The sequence below is a fragment of the Thamnophis sirtalis genome, unplaced genomic scaffold, assembly GCF_051295495.1.
Source record: "Thamnophis sirtalis isolate CommonGarterSnake01/CBP01778 unplaced genomic scaffold, rThaSir2_p1.2 scaffold_8, whole genome shotgun sequence".
Taxonomy (NCBI): Eukaryota; Metazoa; Chordata; class Lepidosauria; order Squamata; family Natricidae; genus Thamnophis; species Thamnophis sirtalis.
This window is the reverse complement of record NW_028261388.1, coordinates 914,272-929,556: the sequence shown is the minus strand read 5'-3', so window position 1 is coordinate 929,556 and position 15,285 is coordinate 914,272. Positions and strand designations below refer to the sequence as shown.

The 15,285-nt window shown below is 48.1% G+C and overlaps 1 protein-coding gene across 1 annotated transcript in view; it reads left to right on the top strand.

Annotated features, from left to right (window-relative positions):
* CLPB (ClpB family mitochondrial disaggregase) overlaps positions 1-15,285 on the top strand; it is a 45,979-nt gene that overhangs the window by 20,196 nt on the left and 10,498 nt on the right. Inside the window, exon 5 of the mRNA XM_087722011.1 lies at positions 1,611-1,739. Within this exon, the coding sequence (XP_087578137.1) occupies positions 1,611-1,739 (129 nt within the window). The remainder of the gene's footprint in view (positions 1-1,610; positions 1,740-15,285) is intronic.

Here is a 15,285-nt window from a genome sequence, read left to right as displayed (position 1 = left end):
TGATTCTCGATTTTAGCCCGCTGGAGCCAAGCCTCTACAGCTGGTTGAATTGGGGCAGGACTTAAATCTTTTATAATGCGCTTTTAATGTGCTGTAAGCCGCCCAGATTTTGCATGACTGTGAGACGGGTGGCATATAAATTTATAGAGCCGAGGTGGCGCAGTGGTTAAATGCAGCACTGCAGGCTACTTCAGCTGACTGCAGTTCTGCAGTTCGGCTGTTCAAATCTCACCGGCTCAGGGTTGACTCAGCCTTCCATCCTTCTGAGGTGGGTAAAATGAGGACCCGGATTGTTGTTGGGGGCGATATGCTGACTCTGTAAACCGCTTAGAGAGGGCTGAAAGCCCCATGAAGCGGTATATAAGTCTAACTGCTATTGCTATATAAATTTAATAAGTAAGCAATAAAAGTAAACGCAATAGGAATGACGTAAAATAGTAGCAGCCAAGCGGCCCGGAGTCACAAATGAGAAGAGTCGAGCAGCCGTGGATGTTCTCTTCCTAAATTCAATTTTTAAAAAATGTGTATTGACAACTTGGAGCTTTTCAAGAGAAAAGCAAGATGTAAATATAACAAATGAAGAAATGAAAATGGAGACAATGGATTGGTCAAGCAGGGTGATTTATATATGTGTGTGTGTGTGTGTGTGTGTGTGTGTGTGTGTGTGTTTTATTTGTGCTGATAAATAAATAAAGGGAGACTAGTATAGATCTATTTCAAGCTATTTAGCTCTCATCAGCTAGCCATACCCTTACTGGGATTCGAACCTGGGCTATATATTTTCTAGTTTTTCTGTTCTGGAAAAATCTGTAAGGTTCCAGGGTAGGGAAAGAACAGGACGCTCTTCCCATTGAACCTCTTCTAATCTTTAAATAAGGTGCGTGCTTCAAATTTCCCGCTCTAGTTCTACCATAGGAGCAAGGAATGTGCCTATCAGGGGAACCTTCTTCGCTCTGGAAGGTGCTCGCTAGCAAAAGTCACATTTCACTTATGTGTTTGTTTATGCAGTCACAGCATTAAATATAGACTCCTCGATGCCAGATGACTTGCTATCTCCTATTAGGAAAACTCTCCTTCCAATTTACATCCCGGCCTCTCCCTCCCTCCGGGGTTTCCAGGCCTAGAAGGCTGCAGAGTAAATCCTCTGGCTTTCTGTGCAAAGATGCCATAAACCAGTGTTTCTCAACCTTGGTGACTTTAAGTCCTGTGGACTTCAACTCCCAGAATCCCCCAGCCAGCACAGCCCCATCTGATTGGGTGTCTGTTGTGTTCCTTTTTAACTTTGTTGTGTCCTATTGTTTTTAATAATTCTTTTTTAATTCTTTTTTCCATTTCTGTAAGCCGCCCGGAGTCCTCCGGGATTGGGCGGCATAGAAATTCAATGAATGAATGAGTGTGGGCATGCGCTTCCGGCACGCGAGGATGAAAAGGTTAGCCATCCCTGTACTAGGCGCTTTCCCTGCCAGTGTGTTGATGGGAGCGGTATTGGTGTGTCTGACACACAACACATACAACACACACACACACACACACACACTGAAGCCCCCTTGAGCCGGAGAGCGTGGCTTTGTCCCTAACCAGCTTTCTCTCCCCCACCCCCCCTTTTGCAGTGCTGGTCACGCGTGAAGATGACTTCAACAACCGCTTGAACAACCGGGCCAGTTTCAAGGGCTGCACAGCCCTGCATTACGGGGTGCTTGCCGACGACTACACCACCGTCAAGTTGCTCCTGGAAGGAGGTAAGGGGGCCACGGCGGGCAGGAAGCTGGCTTCTCTCTCCCCCCCCCCTTAGAGGAAGTTCTCCAGATCTTCTCCCTCTCTGGATGCCAGGATCCCTTTCCTGAAAATTGGGGGTGATTTTGGGGTGAACAGAGAAGGTTTGGCAGTTGCAGAGATTGGGGGGCTGAGCCTCTTGGCCTCTCTCAGTTTTCTCTCTGGGTTTGTCCCCTTCACCCCCCCCCCTTTCATTCTTGACTCACCACCACAGTTGAGCCCGAAGTGTCCGTCCCTAAACGAGACATTTGTGAAGTGGGTTTCGCTTGCCACGGCTGTTAAGTGAATCACTGCAATCCTTACACATTAGTAACGCAGTCCTTAAGTGAATCTGGCTTCCTCGTTGACTGGGCTTGTCCAGTAGCTCCACAAAAGGGGGGCACGTGATTTCGGGGACACTGCAACCGTCATAAATATGAGCCAGTGGCCAAGCATCCCAAGTTTTGACCATGGAGATGCTGGGACAGTCGTAAGGGTGAAAACAGTCCTGAGTCACTTTTATCCATGCCGTCGTAACTTTGAACAGTCACTAAGCGAACTGTTGTAAGTTGAGGACTACCTGTAATTCTGTCGCTTTAGAAGGGATTCACTCAAAACAGGGAAGCTGTCAGGGTTCCAAACAGCATCCAAAATTAAATCTGAGTCCAAGGCAAAGTATTCCTCAAAGTTCCAATTGATGAAGAGAGCCATGTTGGCACATCTGGGAAAACCCGAATCTGAAAGCTTCCCGGTTTTCCCCACCCAGTTGAAAGTTCAAGATCTTTCCCCCCCTCCACCCCACCTGTCCATCCCACGGTCCAATCTCCCACTGCCACGCTGGCAGCTTCCACCCATCCAGTTCCGGTCAGGTGCAGAGACAAAGGATGACCTTGGCTTTCTAAGAAGAATGTTGTTATGGCTACATATCATCTAACTCCGTACAATCCCATTTTCCCACCATAGAAAAGGCACAGCAGAAGAATAGAAAGTGTGGCAGGCCAAAGGATGACCTTGGTTTTCTAGAAAGGGATTTTGTTTTGGCCACCTCACATTCTACTCCTTCCTCTTCCCCTTCCCAATTCCCCACGAAGGAAACCGCCTAGTGGAACAGAATGTGAGTGTGGGAGGCCAAAGACCCCAAAATGAACCATCTGCAGCCCTGACAGAAGCGCCTAACCTTTCGGGGCAGGCCCTGTGGAGGGTCCGGCTCCCCAGATTCTCCCTTCTTCCTCAGCGTTCCCTCGATTTTACTACAGATTCTCCCTGAAATTCTTCCCGTCCAATGGGTTGACCCGCAGGATTTGGGGGAAAGTCCAGCTAGGACATCAAGGAGGACAGTCAGAAGGTCCTCAGAAATGGCATGACTCTAAATCAGGGGGTGTCCAACCCTTGGCAACTTTTAAGACTTGTGGACTTCAACTCCCAGAATCCCCCAGCCAGCCAGGAACTCCACAAGTCCTCACGTTGCCAAGGTTGGATACACACGCACGGACGCACGCTCACTCACTCAGACACGCAGTAAGGGTATTTGAAGGATTGCCACGACTCCTACAAAGCGGCCTACACTGCAGGACTGGCCAGCCAAACTCCTGCTTGTGAGCTCAGCTGGCAATTGCAAGGGACAGGTCCTTTTTGGTGGCGGCCCCCCTCTTGCCAAAAAGTCTAGCCCTGTCTAGCAAATCCCAGCTTGTGGCCTTCTGGATCTCCCTAAAATCCCATTCCTGGAGTCTCTCACCACCCCCTTTCCCCCTCCCCATCCCGTTTCCCTTAGCCCAGTGTTTCTCAAGCTTGGGGACGTTAAGTCCCGTGGACTTCAACTCCCAGAATCCCCCAGCCAGCATAGCTGGCTGGGGGATTCTGGGAGTTGAAGTCCACGGGACTTAACGTCCCCAAGCTTGAGAAACACTGCCTTAGCCTGTCATGGGGCAATCCATCATCTCCCCCTGGCATTCTGTGGGGGCTGTGTTGATTTTTGTGCTTGTGCATTGTTCTCTCAAAGGAAGAAGCTACATGTGGGGCAGGGGGAGACCCCAATCGTCGTAGCCCGAGGGCACACATTCCTGGGACTTTGTTTGGAGACCCAACCTTCGAGGGCCCCCTCCCCACTTTGCTTAACGCCTCTGTTCAGCAGCCTTCCGCCCCTCTGCAGAGACAACGCCATTTGCACTCTGACACAGGCACTTCCTCCCTGCCTTCGGCATACAGCCTCCCCCCCTCCCTCTCCTTTCTCCAGCCCCCTCACCTGCCTTTTCACAGGGTGCCCTGAGCTGGCTGCTCTGCCCTGGGGGCCAAAGGCATTAACTCCCCCCTGCCAGCTCCCTGCTTAACACCCGGAGCCCCCTTTCCCTCCCTCTTCCTGGCTGGAGGCAGCCTCGCCATCACCCTTCACCCCGCCGGCGGCCTTTGGGCTGAATCACTTGACCCTTCCTTGTGGTCAGTCTGTGTGTGCCCAGCAGACCGCGAGAGGCAAGCCCCTTCTCGCTCGGAACCCCCCGCAGTCTCCTGACCCAAACTGACACACCCGGGGAAAGGCAGGGGGAAGACCAAGCGAGGGTCCCGCCCCGCCTGGCCAGGCCTCCCACCCTCCATCGATCCAGAGGTTTTGTCTCCCTTCGATTGGAGATGAGAGAGCCTGCAGGCCCCCCACCCACCACAATTGGGTTTGCTTTTATCACACCCACCCACTCGTCCGCCCTTTGAAGCAAGACGGTTATTCTCACGGGGACGTCCGTGGTTTGGGATGGAAAGATCTGTCTCCCTCCTGGCTCTGGGGCATTTGGGGGAAGGCACCCCAAGAGGAAGGGGAAGGCGCCCCCACGTCACAAGGCACCGTGGCTGGACGGGTGGGGGGCAGGATCGATGCGCAGCAGGCTTAGCCCCAGGCCAGAGGCATTGGCAGCTTTTGACCCCTTGGCGAAGGGCTTCTGTGTTTGCATTTCTGGGTCATCACCCTGGTGGCAGTGCAGAATTAGGGCTCTTACGCCTGGTCACACAGTCCGCCAGATGTCTAGGATGGATTTGGGGTAGGCAGAGGTTGGTGTTTGAGGGTGTTCAAAGTATCCAGAATAACAATATAAAGGTTGGAAGGGACTTCAGAGGTCTTCTAGTCCAACCCCCTGCCAAGGCAGGAAACCCTAGACCGGGGGTCTCCAACCTTGGCCACTTTAAGACTTGTGGACTTCAACTCCCAGAGTTGCTGGCTGAGGAATAGCAGTTCGACTTATATACCGCTTCATAGGGCTTTCAGCCCTCTCTAAGCGGTTTACAGAGTCAGCATATCGCCCCCACAGTCTGGGTCCTCATTTCACCCACCTCGGAAGGACGGAAGACTGAGTCAACCTTGAGCCGGTGAGATTTGAACCGCTGAACTGCAGATAACAGTCAGCTGAAGTGGCCTGCAGTGCTGCACCCTAACCACTGCGCCACCTCGGAACTCTGGCCAAGGTTGGAGACCCCTGGCCTAGACCATTCCAGACAAGTGACTGTCCAGGCTCTTCTTAAGCACCTCCAGGGATGGAGCTCCCACAACCTCTGGAAGCAAGCCATTCCATTGATCCATTGGTTAATTCCTCTGTCAGGGAATCAGTTGTTCCAGATGTTTTGGTCCCCTCCTGGATTAGTTTCCATCCATTGGTGCTTCTCCCGTCTCCAGGTGCTTTGGAGGATAGAATAACAGAGCTGGAAGAGACCTTATAGGGCGTCCTGTGGTTGCGAGATGCCAGGTGTTTCTAGTGAAACTGCCTTTCGCAGGTGCCAGTGGCCGATGTCTGAGGTGGCGCAGTGGTTAAATGCAGCACTGCAGAGCTGAGGTGGCGCAGTGGTTAAATGCAGCACTGCAGGCCACTTCAGCTGACTGCAGTTCTGCAGTTCGGCGGTTCTAATCTCACCGGCTCAGGGTTGACTCAGCCTTCCATCCTTCCGAGGTGGGTGAAATGAGGACCCGGATTGTTGTTGGGGGCAATAATGCTGACTCTGTAAACCGCTTAGAGAGGGCTGAAAGCCCTATGAAGCGGTATATAAGTCTAACTGCTATTGCTGTTGCTCCAGATGTTTTTGGGGTTGCACCCAAGGTGTCTGTTGTTATTACTATGGTTGGTTGCCCAGTCAGCCTGATGTTTAGACTGGATTTGGCATTTTTTACCTAGCTGACAAGGATGTGGGGATAGACAGATGTTTTTATTTGATTGGGTGCCAAATGTCGTCGCCGGAGGGAAACTGTTCCAAGCAAAACTGCCTTTTGCAATCAAACCAGTGGTGACTTTTGTCAGTGCTGATGGTGTTCAAATAGTGTTCAAGTAAAATAATCATGATGATGATGATGATGATGATGATGATGATGATGATGATGATGATTGATTGAAGAGCCGAGGTGGCGCAGTGGTTAAATGCAGCACTGCAGGCCACTTCAGCTGACTGTTATCTGCAGTTCAGCGGTTCAAATCTCACTGGCTCAGGGTTGACTCAGCCTTCCATCCTTCCGAGGTGGGTAAAATGAGGACCCGGATTGTTGTTGGGGGCGATATGCTGACTCTGTAAACCGCTTAGAGAGGGCTGAGAGCCCTATGAAGCGGTATATAAGTCTAACTGCTATTGCTATTGCTATTGATGATGATGATGATCTAAATTTATATGCTACCCATCTCCCTGTCCAGCAGCTCTGGCTGGTTTCCAGCTTCTTAAAAGCACAGTGTAAAAGAGAGAGAGCATTAAAAAAACTTAATTAATGTCTGGTGATATAATGTATAAGGGTTCTGCCCAGGAGCCCTAACAGGATCCGGAAGCCCCAGAGATTTCTTTGGGGTCCCTTCGGTGGGCAGCCTGGTGGCGCAGTGGTTAAATGCAGCACTGCAGGCCACTTCAGCTGACTGCTATCTGCAGTTCGGCTGTTCAAATCTCACTGGCTCAAAGGTTGACTCAGCCTTCCATCCTTCCGAGGTGAGTGAAATGAGGACCCGGATTGTTGTTGGGGGCAATATGCTGACTCTGTAAACCGCTTAGAGAGGGCTGAAAGCGCTATGAAGTGGTAGATAAGTCTAACTGCTATTTTCAGTCCCAATTCCTGGCTTGAGGAATGGCGGAGTGGTGATGTGACTCGCCAGCAGAACTGGCGGCAGGCTCGGACAGTGGGGAGGTTGGGGAGGAAGATGGGCCAGTCCTGGAGTCTGGGGGAGGCTCTGAGGAGGGCTCTGTGTCGGAGGCAGAGAGGGGGCCAGTGCCGTCTGACAGTTATCAGCTGCCTTCGGAGTCAAACATCAGGGAGGCAGAAGAACAGGGGGAGCCTGTTCCCAGTGTGCGCATGCACAGAGTTGCCAGACGAAGGGAACAGCTAAAGAACAAGGGTCGACTTGGGAGGAAGGCCACAGGTGGACGGTGAATGGCCCCTCCCAGAGGGAATAAAAGAGGAGCGAAAGGGGAGTGGAGTTTGCAGGAGACAATTAGTTCCCTTCATTGCTTCATGCCTCTCCTGGCCAAGGTCTGCAGATCTCGGCCTGGCAGCTCTCCAAGCCAGAGAAGGTCTGTGACTGAAAATCCTCCCTTGAGAGATTTTGCTGGAGGTGAAGGAGTGAATAAATAAAAAGGGGTTTTGTTTTTTGTCGGGGCCAGGAGTTGGCTTAAGGCTCTCCGGAAGCCTCGGTCCGAACAAGTGGCCAGCCTGTGCCTCAGTTGGTAGCCAGGACCGCCCCCCTTGCATCTAAGCCTGTTTTTTTGGGGGGGGGGGGAGAGGCTGTTGACTTAGTCGTGGCCGAATAGAAGGACACAAAGGGGGCCTCCCCTTCGGCCCCAAAGAAGGACGCCCGCTACAAAAGACGGCCACACACGGAGAGCCCCCTTCGAGCCGACGTATTTATTATAGTTCCCGCTTCTTAACTGGCCTCCGGGAGGCGTTCGGTTTAACGAATATAATGAATCATTAAAAACCCAATCATTTAAGATTATTTTTTTAAGAAAACGTAGAACAGCGTCACCAAGATGGGACGATGCATGATGGGAAGACTAGGAGTTTTTTCAGGGGGGGTGGGGGAATAGCAATGGGGGAAGTCAGTGTCACTTCACAACCGTAACTAAAAAGGTTATAAAATGAGGTATAACACAGTAAATGACCCCACAGTCATCCTCCACCACCTCTATACTCCACAAACTCTTATTCTCTCCTAGCACTGATGATGTTCCCTAGTTGGGTCATGAAACGTCTGCAAAAAAAACCCCATCAAGCTCAGAGAACGCCAGGGACCCCACAATCCTCCTCCGCTCCACGGTTCCACCACAAAACCACGCCCGACTAAACCGTGCCCGACTAAACCGCGTCGCTGACGTCATCAACTGGGCGACAACAGCGCGGAGACAGAAGCACGCTGTAAACCATAAACCTAAAATTAACACCTAACCCTAACCCCCCTAAACCTAACCCTAAACCTAATCCTAACCCTTAACCTAACCCTAAACCTAAACCTAACCCTAACCCTTAACCTAACCCTAAACCTAATCCTAACCCTTAACCTAACCCTAAACCTAACCCTAAATCTAATCCTAACCCTTAACCTAACCCTAAACCTAACCCTTAACCTAACCCTAAACCTAATACTAACCCTTAACCTAACTCTAAACCTAACCCTTAACCTAATCCTAAACCTAACCCTAAACCTAACCCTAAACCTAACCCTTAACCTAATCCTAACCCTAACCCTTAACCTAACCCTAAACCTAACCCTTACCTTAAGTTGAATCGGCTTGCTTTCAAAGCGCTATTTAAAGCGCCCTTCTTTCTCCGCGCTGGCTGTTGTCGCCCTGTTGATGATGTCAGCGGCGCGGTTTAATCGGGCGCGGCTTAGTCGGGCGCGGTTTTGACGGGTCACGCCGTTCCACACACCTGTCTCCCATGTAAGACTGATGATGTTACCTAGTAGGGTCATGAAACATTTCTAAGAAATCAACCCAGCTCAGAGAGCATCATCAAGGACTCCCACAGTCCAACCCCAAGTTACAAATAATTTCCCTTCTATCGGTTTAATCCTGGTTTATGCAGGTGCGGGCTAAGTCCATCTACGTTGTGCTCCATTATAAGGTATTTTGTTTCATTTCTGGCGCCATGGACCCAGCTTTCGATGTTCCAAGGGCTGGTCTCTTAAGATTTGGGCCGGGAGCAGGACATCCCCCGTCCGTGCCCCTTGGAGAATCTCCAGCAGGAGTCCCAGAAGGTGCTGGGGTCACCCCCACAAAGCTCCTTCAGGAGGCGGGGCGCCCACGAAGCGGCCGCAGCTGACAGCCCGCCTTCCCCACGTCCTGCCCCGAATCCACTCTCCTCCCGCTCAACATTTGCCCGAGAATGTGATAAATTCCGTATTGATTCCTTCGGTCACGCTGTAAATTTTGCAAAAGATGATTAAATAGCTCAATCGTCTCTGCCGTTGCCGAGGCTCAATATTTTGCAGGCTGGCTGTATCGACCTCTCCTGCCTGCGAAGGCCGCCAGCTCAAACCCAGGAGCCCCAGATCGGCCATTAAACTCCGATGAGACCAGGATGTAAAAGCCAATCAGCTTTGGCATGCCGACACGGGCAGCGCCACCCGCGCCTGGCCGGCCACCGGTTTATCCTCATGTCAAAGCTTTTAAGAATAGTGTCCGTCCCCCCCAATGCAGCTAGAATTGTATTTGCACAACTTTGGAAAAGGGGTGGAGAATTCCCCATGGATGAGAAGGTGATAAGAAGAATATTAGAATGTGCAGAATGAACAGATTAACATTAGCAATTAAGGCAGGGGTGTCCAAACTTGGGAACTTTTAAGATCTGTGGACTGGCTGGCTGGGGAATTTTGGGAGTAGAAATCCACCCATCTTATTAAAGTTCCCAAGTTTGGACAGCCCTGAATTCAAGAGAAAAAGAGCAAACATGATTTGGGAAGTATTTTATTAATGGTTGGGGAGAGAGAAAGGGAGTTTGGAAATGAAGAAAACTAAAAAAATAAGTAGACAAGACACTTAGATAAAGATATAAAACGGTTAGTACAGTGTTTCTCAACCTTGGCAACTTGAAGATGTCTGGACTTCAACTCCCAGAATTCCCCAGCCAGCATTCGCTGGCTGGGGAATTCTGGGAGTTGAAGTCCGGACATCTTCAAGTGGCCAAGGTTGAGAAACACTGTTCTAAAGGGATGCCAAAACTCTGCCTGCACCTGCCCACCCACCTGCGTATGCGCGAGCGACCCTTGCACGGGGAGGGGTTTTTCGCGCTCGGGGGGCTTTTCTGGGGAGGGCGAAAACTGCCTCCCCCCGGCCCTCCGGAAGGCAGAAAATCAGCTGAAGGCTGCTGTGCCAGCCAATATGGCTCCCTCTGCCACCTGCGCTATAGTGGTTTATAATAAAATAAGGACAAGTTTTAAAAAAATAGACACCTGGTTGGTTTCTCTACACTCCCCACAACAGAGGGAAACTGTAGATGGATCCCTGGGAAGCACACCTGGGATCTTATCTATCTATCTATCTATCTATCTATCTATCTATCTATCTATCTATCTATCTATCTATCTCTATCTCTATCTATCATCTATCTATCTATCTACCTACCTACCTACCTACCTACCTACCTACCTACCTACCTACCTCTTTATCTATCTATCTATCTATCTATCTCTATCTATCTATCTATCTATCTATCTATCTATCATCTATCTATCATCTATCTATCTATCTATCATCTATCTACTATCTACTTCCTATCTATCTATCTATCTATCTATCTATCTATCTATCTATCTATCTATCTATCTATCTTCTATCTATCATCTATCTACTATCTACTTCCTATCTATCATCTATCTACTATCTACTTCCTATCATCTATCTATCTATCTATCTATCTATCTATCTTCTATCTATCAACTATCTACTATCTACTATCTACTTCCTATCATCTATCTATCATCTATCTATCATCTATCTATCATCTATCTATCATCTATCTATCTATCATCTATCTATCTATCTATCTACCTACCTACCTACCTACCTACCTACCTCTTTATCTATCTATCTATCTATCTATCTATCTATCTATCTATCTATCTATCTATCTATCTATCTATCTATCTATCTCTATCTATCATCTATCTATCTATCTATCTATCTATCTATCATCTATCTACTATCTACTTCCTATCATCCATCTATCTATCTATCTATCTATCTATCTATCTATCTATCATCTATCTATCTATCTATCTATCTATCATCTATCTACTATCTACTTCCTATCTATCTATCTATCTATCTATCTATCTATCTTCTATCTATCATCTATCTACTATCTACTTCCTATCTATCTATCTATCTATCTATCTATCTATCTATCATCTATCTACTATCTACTTCCTATCTATCTATCTATCTATCTATCTATCTATCTTCTATCTATCATCTATCATCTATCTACTATCTATCTATCTATCTATCTATCTATCTATCTATCTATCTATCTATCATCTATCTACTATCTACTTCCTATCTATCTATCTATCTATCTATCTATCTATCTATCTATCTATCTTCTATCTATCATCTATCTACTATCTACTTCCTATCTATCTATCTATCTATCATCTATCTACTATCTACTTCCTATCATCTATCTACTATCTACTTCCTATCTATCTATCTATCTATCTATCTATCATCTATCTACTATCTACTTCCTATCTATCTATCTATCTATCTATCTATCTATCTATCTATCTATCTATCTATCTATTTATCTATCTATCTATCTATCTATCTATCTTCTATCTATCATCTATCATCTATCTACTATCTACTTCCTATCATCTATCTATCATCTATCTATCTATCTATCTATCTATCTATCTATCTATCTATCTATCCATCTACACACACACACCACTCTGTTCTTGCAGTGATGAGCTTCCCTAGTGAGGTCATCAAACATCTGCAAGAAAAACCACCCAGCTCAGAGAGCACGAAGGACCCCGCAGTCCTCCCCCTCTTCCCTCTCTCCTTCTAGATCAATCCCCCTCCCTCCTAGCACTGATGCTGTTCCCTAGTTGGGCCGTGAAATCTCTGCCGGAAAACCACCCAGTTCAGAGAACACCAAGGACCCCACAATCCTCCTCCTCTTCCTCCGCTCCACACACCTGTCTCCCAAGTAACACTGATGATGTCACCTACTGGGGTCTTGAAACGCCAACCCAGCTCAGAGAGCACCAGGGGCCCCACAGGCATCGCCAACCTCCTCCTCCTCTTCCAAGCCTCCCTCCTTCCTAGCGCTGATGATGTCCCCTAGTTGGGTCATGAAACGTCTGCCAGGAAACCACCCAGCTCAGAGAGCACCGAGGAGCCCACAGGTCAACCCAGAGCTACCAGAGAAGACCCAGAGCCTGATCTTTGGGGGGTGGGGGGGTGGCTACACGAGGAGACGCTTCCGCCCCTCCTCTCACTCGGAGTTTCTTGTGGTGGGCTCCAAAGTGAGGGGGGCAAGCAGAGCGGAGAGGTTCTTCCAGCCCCCCGTCTCTCTTCCTCTGCTCTGCAAAGCCCCACCTGCTCTTGAAGTGTCCGTGCAGCCTCCCCCCCCCCCAATATTGGAAGTGCGTTTATTTTACCGGAAAGAAGGGCGATCATGTTAATTCAATCACAGAAGGGCTCTGGAGGACAGGAGTCTCTTCCTATTACTTTAACTAGCCATGTAGAGCAATAAGGATGTCGAGCCTTGTCAGGGATGACGGCTGATGACACCACCACCACCACCCCCATCTCCTCCTCCTCCTCCTCCTCCTCCTCTCGCTCCCAGCGCCTCTCTTCCTCCCGCCACACATCTCACACCTACCTGCGTGGCTCAGTGCGGGGCCTGCAGGCTCACCCCGCACTTGGGAGTTGCTGTTGGAAAGGCGTGCGAGGTTGCGGCCCTTTGGAACTTGATGGCTACAACTCTTGCCTTCAGAGTTTGTTTCTTCGTTTGTGTGTTTTGTGAGATTTCTATCCCGCCTTGATTGCTTTTATATCTCAAAGGCATTTCATTTCTTTCATGAGCACGGAGGGAGGTGTGCTTGCCTTTGAAGGTCCTGATGTGGGAAGGTTCAGCATCTGATCCCTACCTGAGACAACCCTCGATCTTGACTAATTCTGCACGTTTATATCCATCCATCTACTTACTAGCTATCTAGCTATCATCCATCTATCTATCTATCTATCTATCTAGCTATCTAGCTAGCTATCTAGCTATCTAGCTATCATCTAGCTATCATCTATCTATCATCTATCTATCATCTATCTATCTATCTATCTATCTATCCATCTATCATCTATCTATCTATCCATCTATCATCTATCTATCTATCTATCTATCATCTATCCATCTATCTATCATCTATCCATCTATCATCTATCTATCTATCCATCTATCATCTATCTATCTATCATCTATCCATCTTATCTATCTATCTATCTATCTATCTATCTATCTATCTATCTATCTATCTATCTATCATCTATCTATCTCCATCCCTCTATTTAATTATCTTATATATCTCTCTACCTCTCTACCTACCTACCTACCTACCTATCTCTTTATCTATTTACCTACCAGTATTTATCTTTATCTACCTACCACTATCTATCCATCCATCCATCCATCCATCCATCTATCTATCTATCTACCTACCTACCTACCTACCTACTTATTATCTATCTATCTATCTACCTACCTACCTACCTACATGCATGCATGCATGCATGCATACATACATTCTATCTATCTATCTATATCTATCTATCTATCTATCTATCTATCTATCTATCTATCTCTTTATCTATCTACCTATCAGTATTCATCTATTTATCTATCTATCAGTATCTATCTATCTCTATCTATTATCTATCTACTATATATCTATTTGCTATGGCAAATCTAGACAGCATCCTAAAAAGCAGAGACATCACCCTGCCAACAAAAGTGCGTCTAGTCAAGGCTCTGGTTTTCCCAGTTGCAATGGATGGCTGTGAAGGTTGGACCATAAGGGAGGCTGAGCACCAAAGAATGGAGGCCTTTGAACTCTGGGGCTGGAGAAAAAGACTCCTGCATTGAGTCCCTTGGACTGCAAGGCCATCCAAGCGGTCAGTCCTGGAGGAGATCCACCCTGGCTGCTCTTTAGAAGGCCAGATCCTGAAGAGGAAACTCAAAAGACTTTGGCCACCTGATGAGAAGGAAGAAGGACTCCCTGGAGAAGAGCTTCATGCTGGGAACGATGGAGGGCAAAAGAAGAAGAAGAAGGGGACGGCAGAGAAGGAGGTGGCTGGAGGGAGTCACCGAAGCAGTCGCCATGAGCTTCAATGGACTCCAGAGGGTGGGAGAGGACAGGAAGGCCTGGAGGAACGTGGTCCATAGGGTTGCGATGGGTCGGACACAATTTCTCAACTAACAACAAATATATCTATTATCTATCTACTGTCTATCTTTCTTTCTTTCTGTCTGTCTTATCTATCTATCTATTCCATATTTATTATTTGTTTAAATAGCTCAGGGCAGCAAAGTACTCCCTCCTTCACCTACTTTTACCGCAACAACAACCCTGTGAGGTGGGAGGCCTGAAAGAGAGGCACCGGGCCTAAATCACCCAGCTGGGTTTCATGCCTATGGCAGGACTAGAACTTGTTTTGTGAAGCTTTTGAGCTACGTATTCCAAGAAAACAAAGATTTTGGAGAGAAAGGATCGTTTCATTGGCATGTCGGAAACGGGCGGGGTGCAGGCAGTAAAATGTGGGCAAAGTGGGGAACGCTGCATAGAAAACATGGACATTTTTTCCAACCGTCTTCTCTGTTTTCTTTCGGACAATCCGCCAGTGGTGCAGAAGTTGTGAATGCCAAAACACTGGAGGTCTTTAAGAAGATGTTGGATAGCCATTTGTCTGAAGTGGTGTAGGGTTTCCTGCCTAGGCAGGGGGTTGGACTAGAAGACCTCCCAGGTCCCTTCCAACTCTGCTATTGCTTTATATGTATTATAGAGACTGGTCTGCCATTGGTCAGAAACTTATAGGGTGGGGGGGGTTGGACTAGAAGACCTCCAAGGCCCCTTCCAACTCTGTCCTTCATTCATTCTCTGCCACTGAAGTCAGAATGGGTGTTCTGGAGAGGCTGCATTCAGTGTGTCTTTATTACACTTCTATGTCCTACACACACACACACACACACACACACGTGGATGTTCGCTTAGCAGTTTGACTGCCAAACACCAGTGAAGACGACTCCCCCCCACCCACCCACTGGTGGGCTTTTCGGTCTCCTTCCCGCTTGGCACTCCCCCCCCCCAAGCCCCTCGCCCTGGCGTTATTAACTAACTCAGGCCTCTTCCCAGCAGGTTCTCCCCCCCCCCACACACACACACAATCCCTTCCCCGAGCCCCTCTATTGACAGCGAGATCCGGAATCTGGAGGAATCCAAGACAAATGACGAAGAGGAGGGAGTTAATAAAATTTGAAAAATTGAGAGCTGTCGCTCCACTTAAACTTTTTTCCAATACCTCCGACGGAAA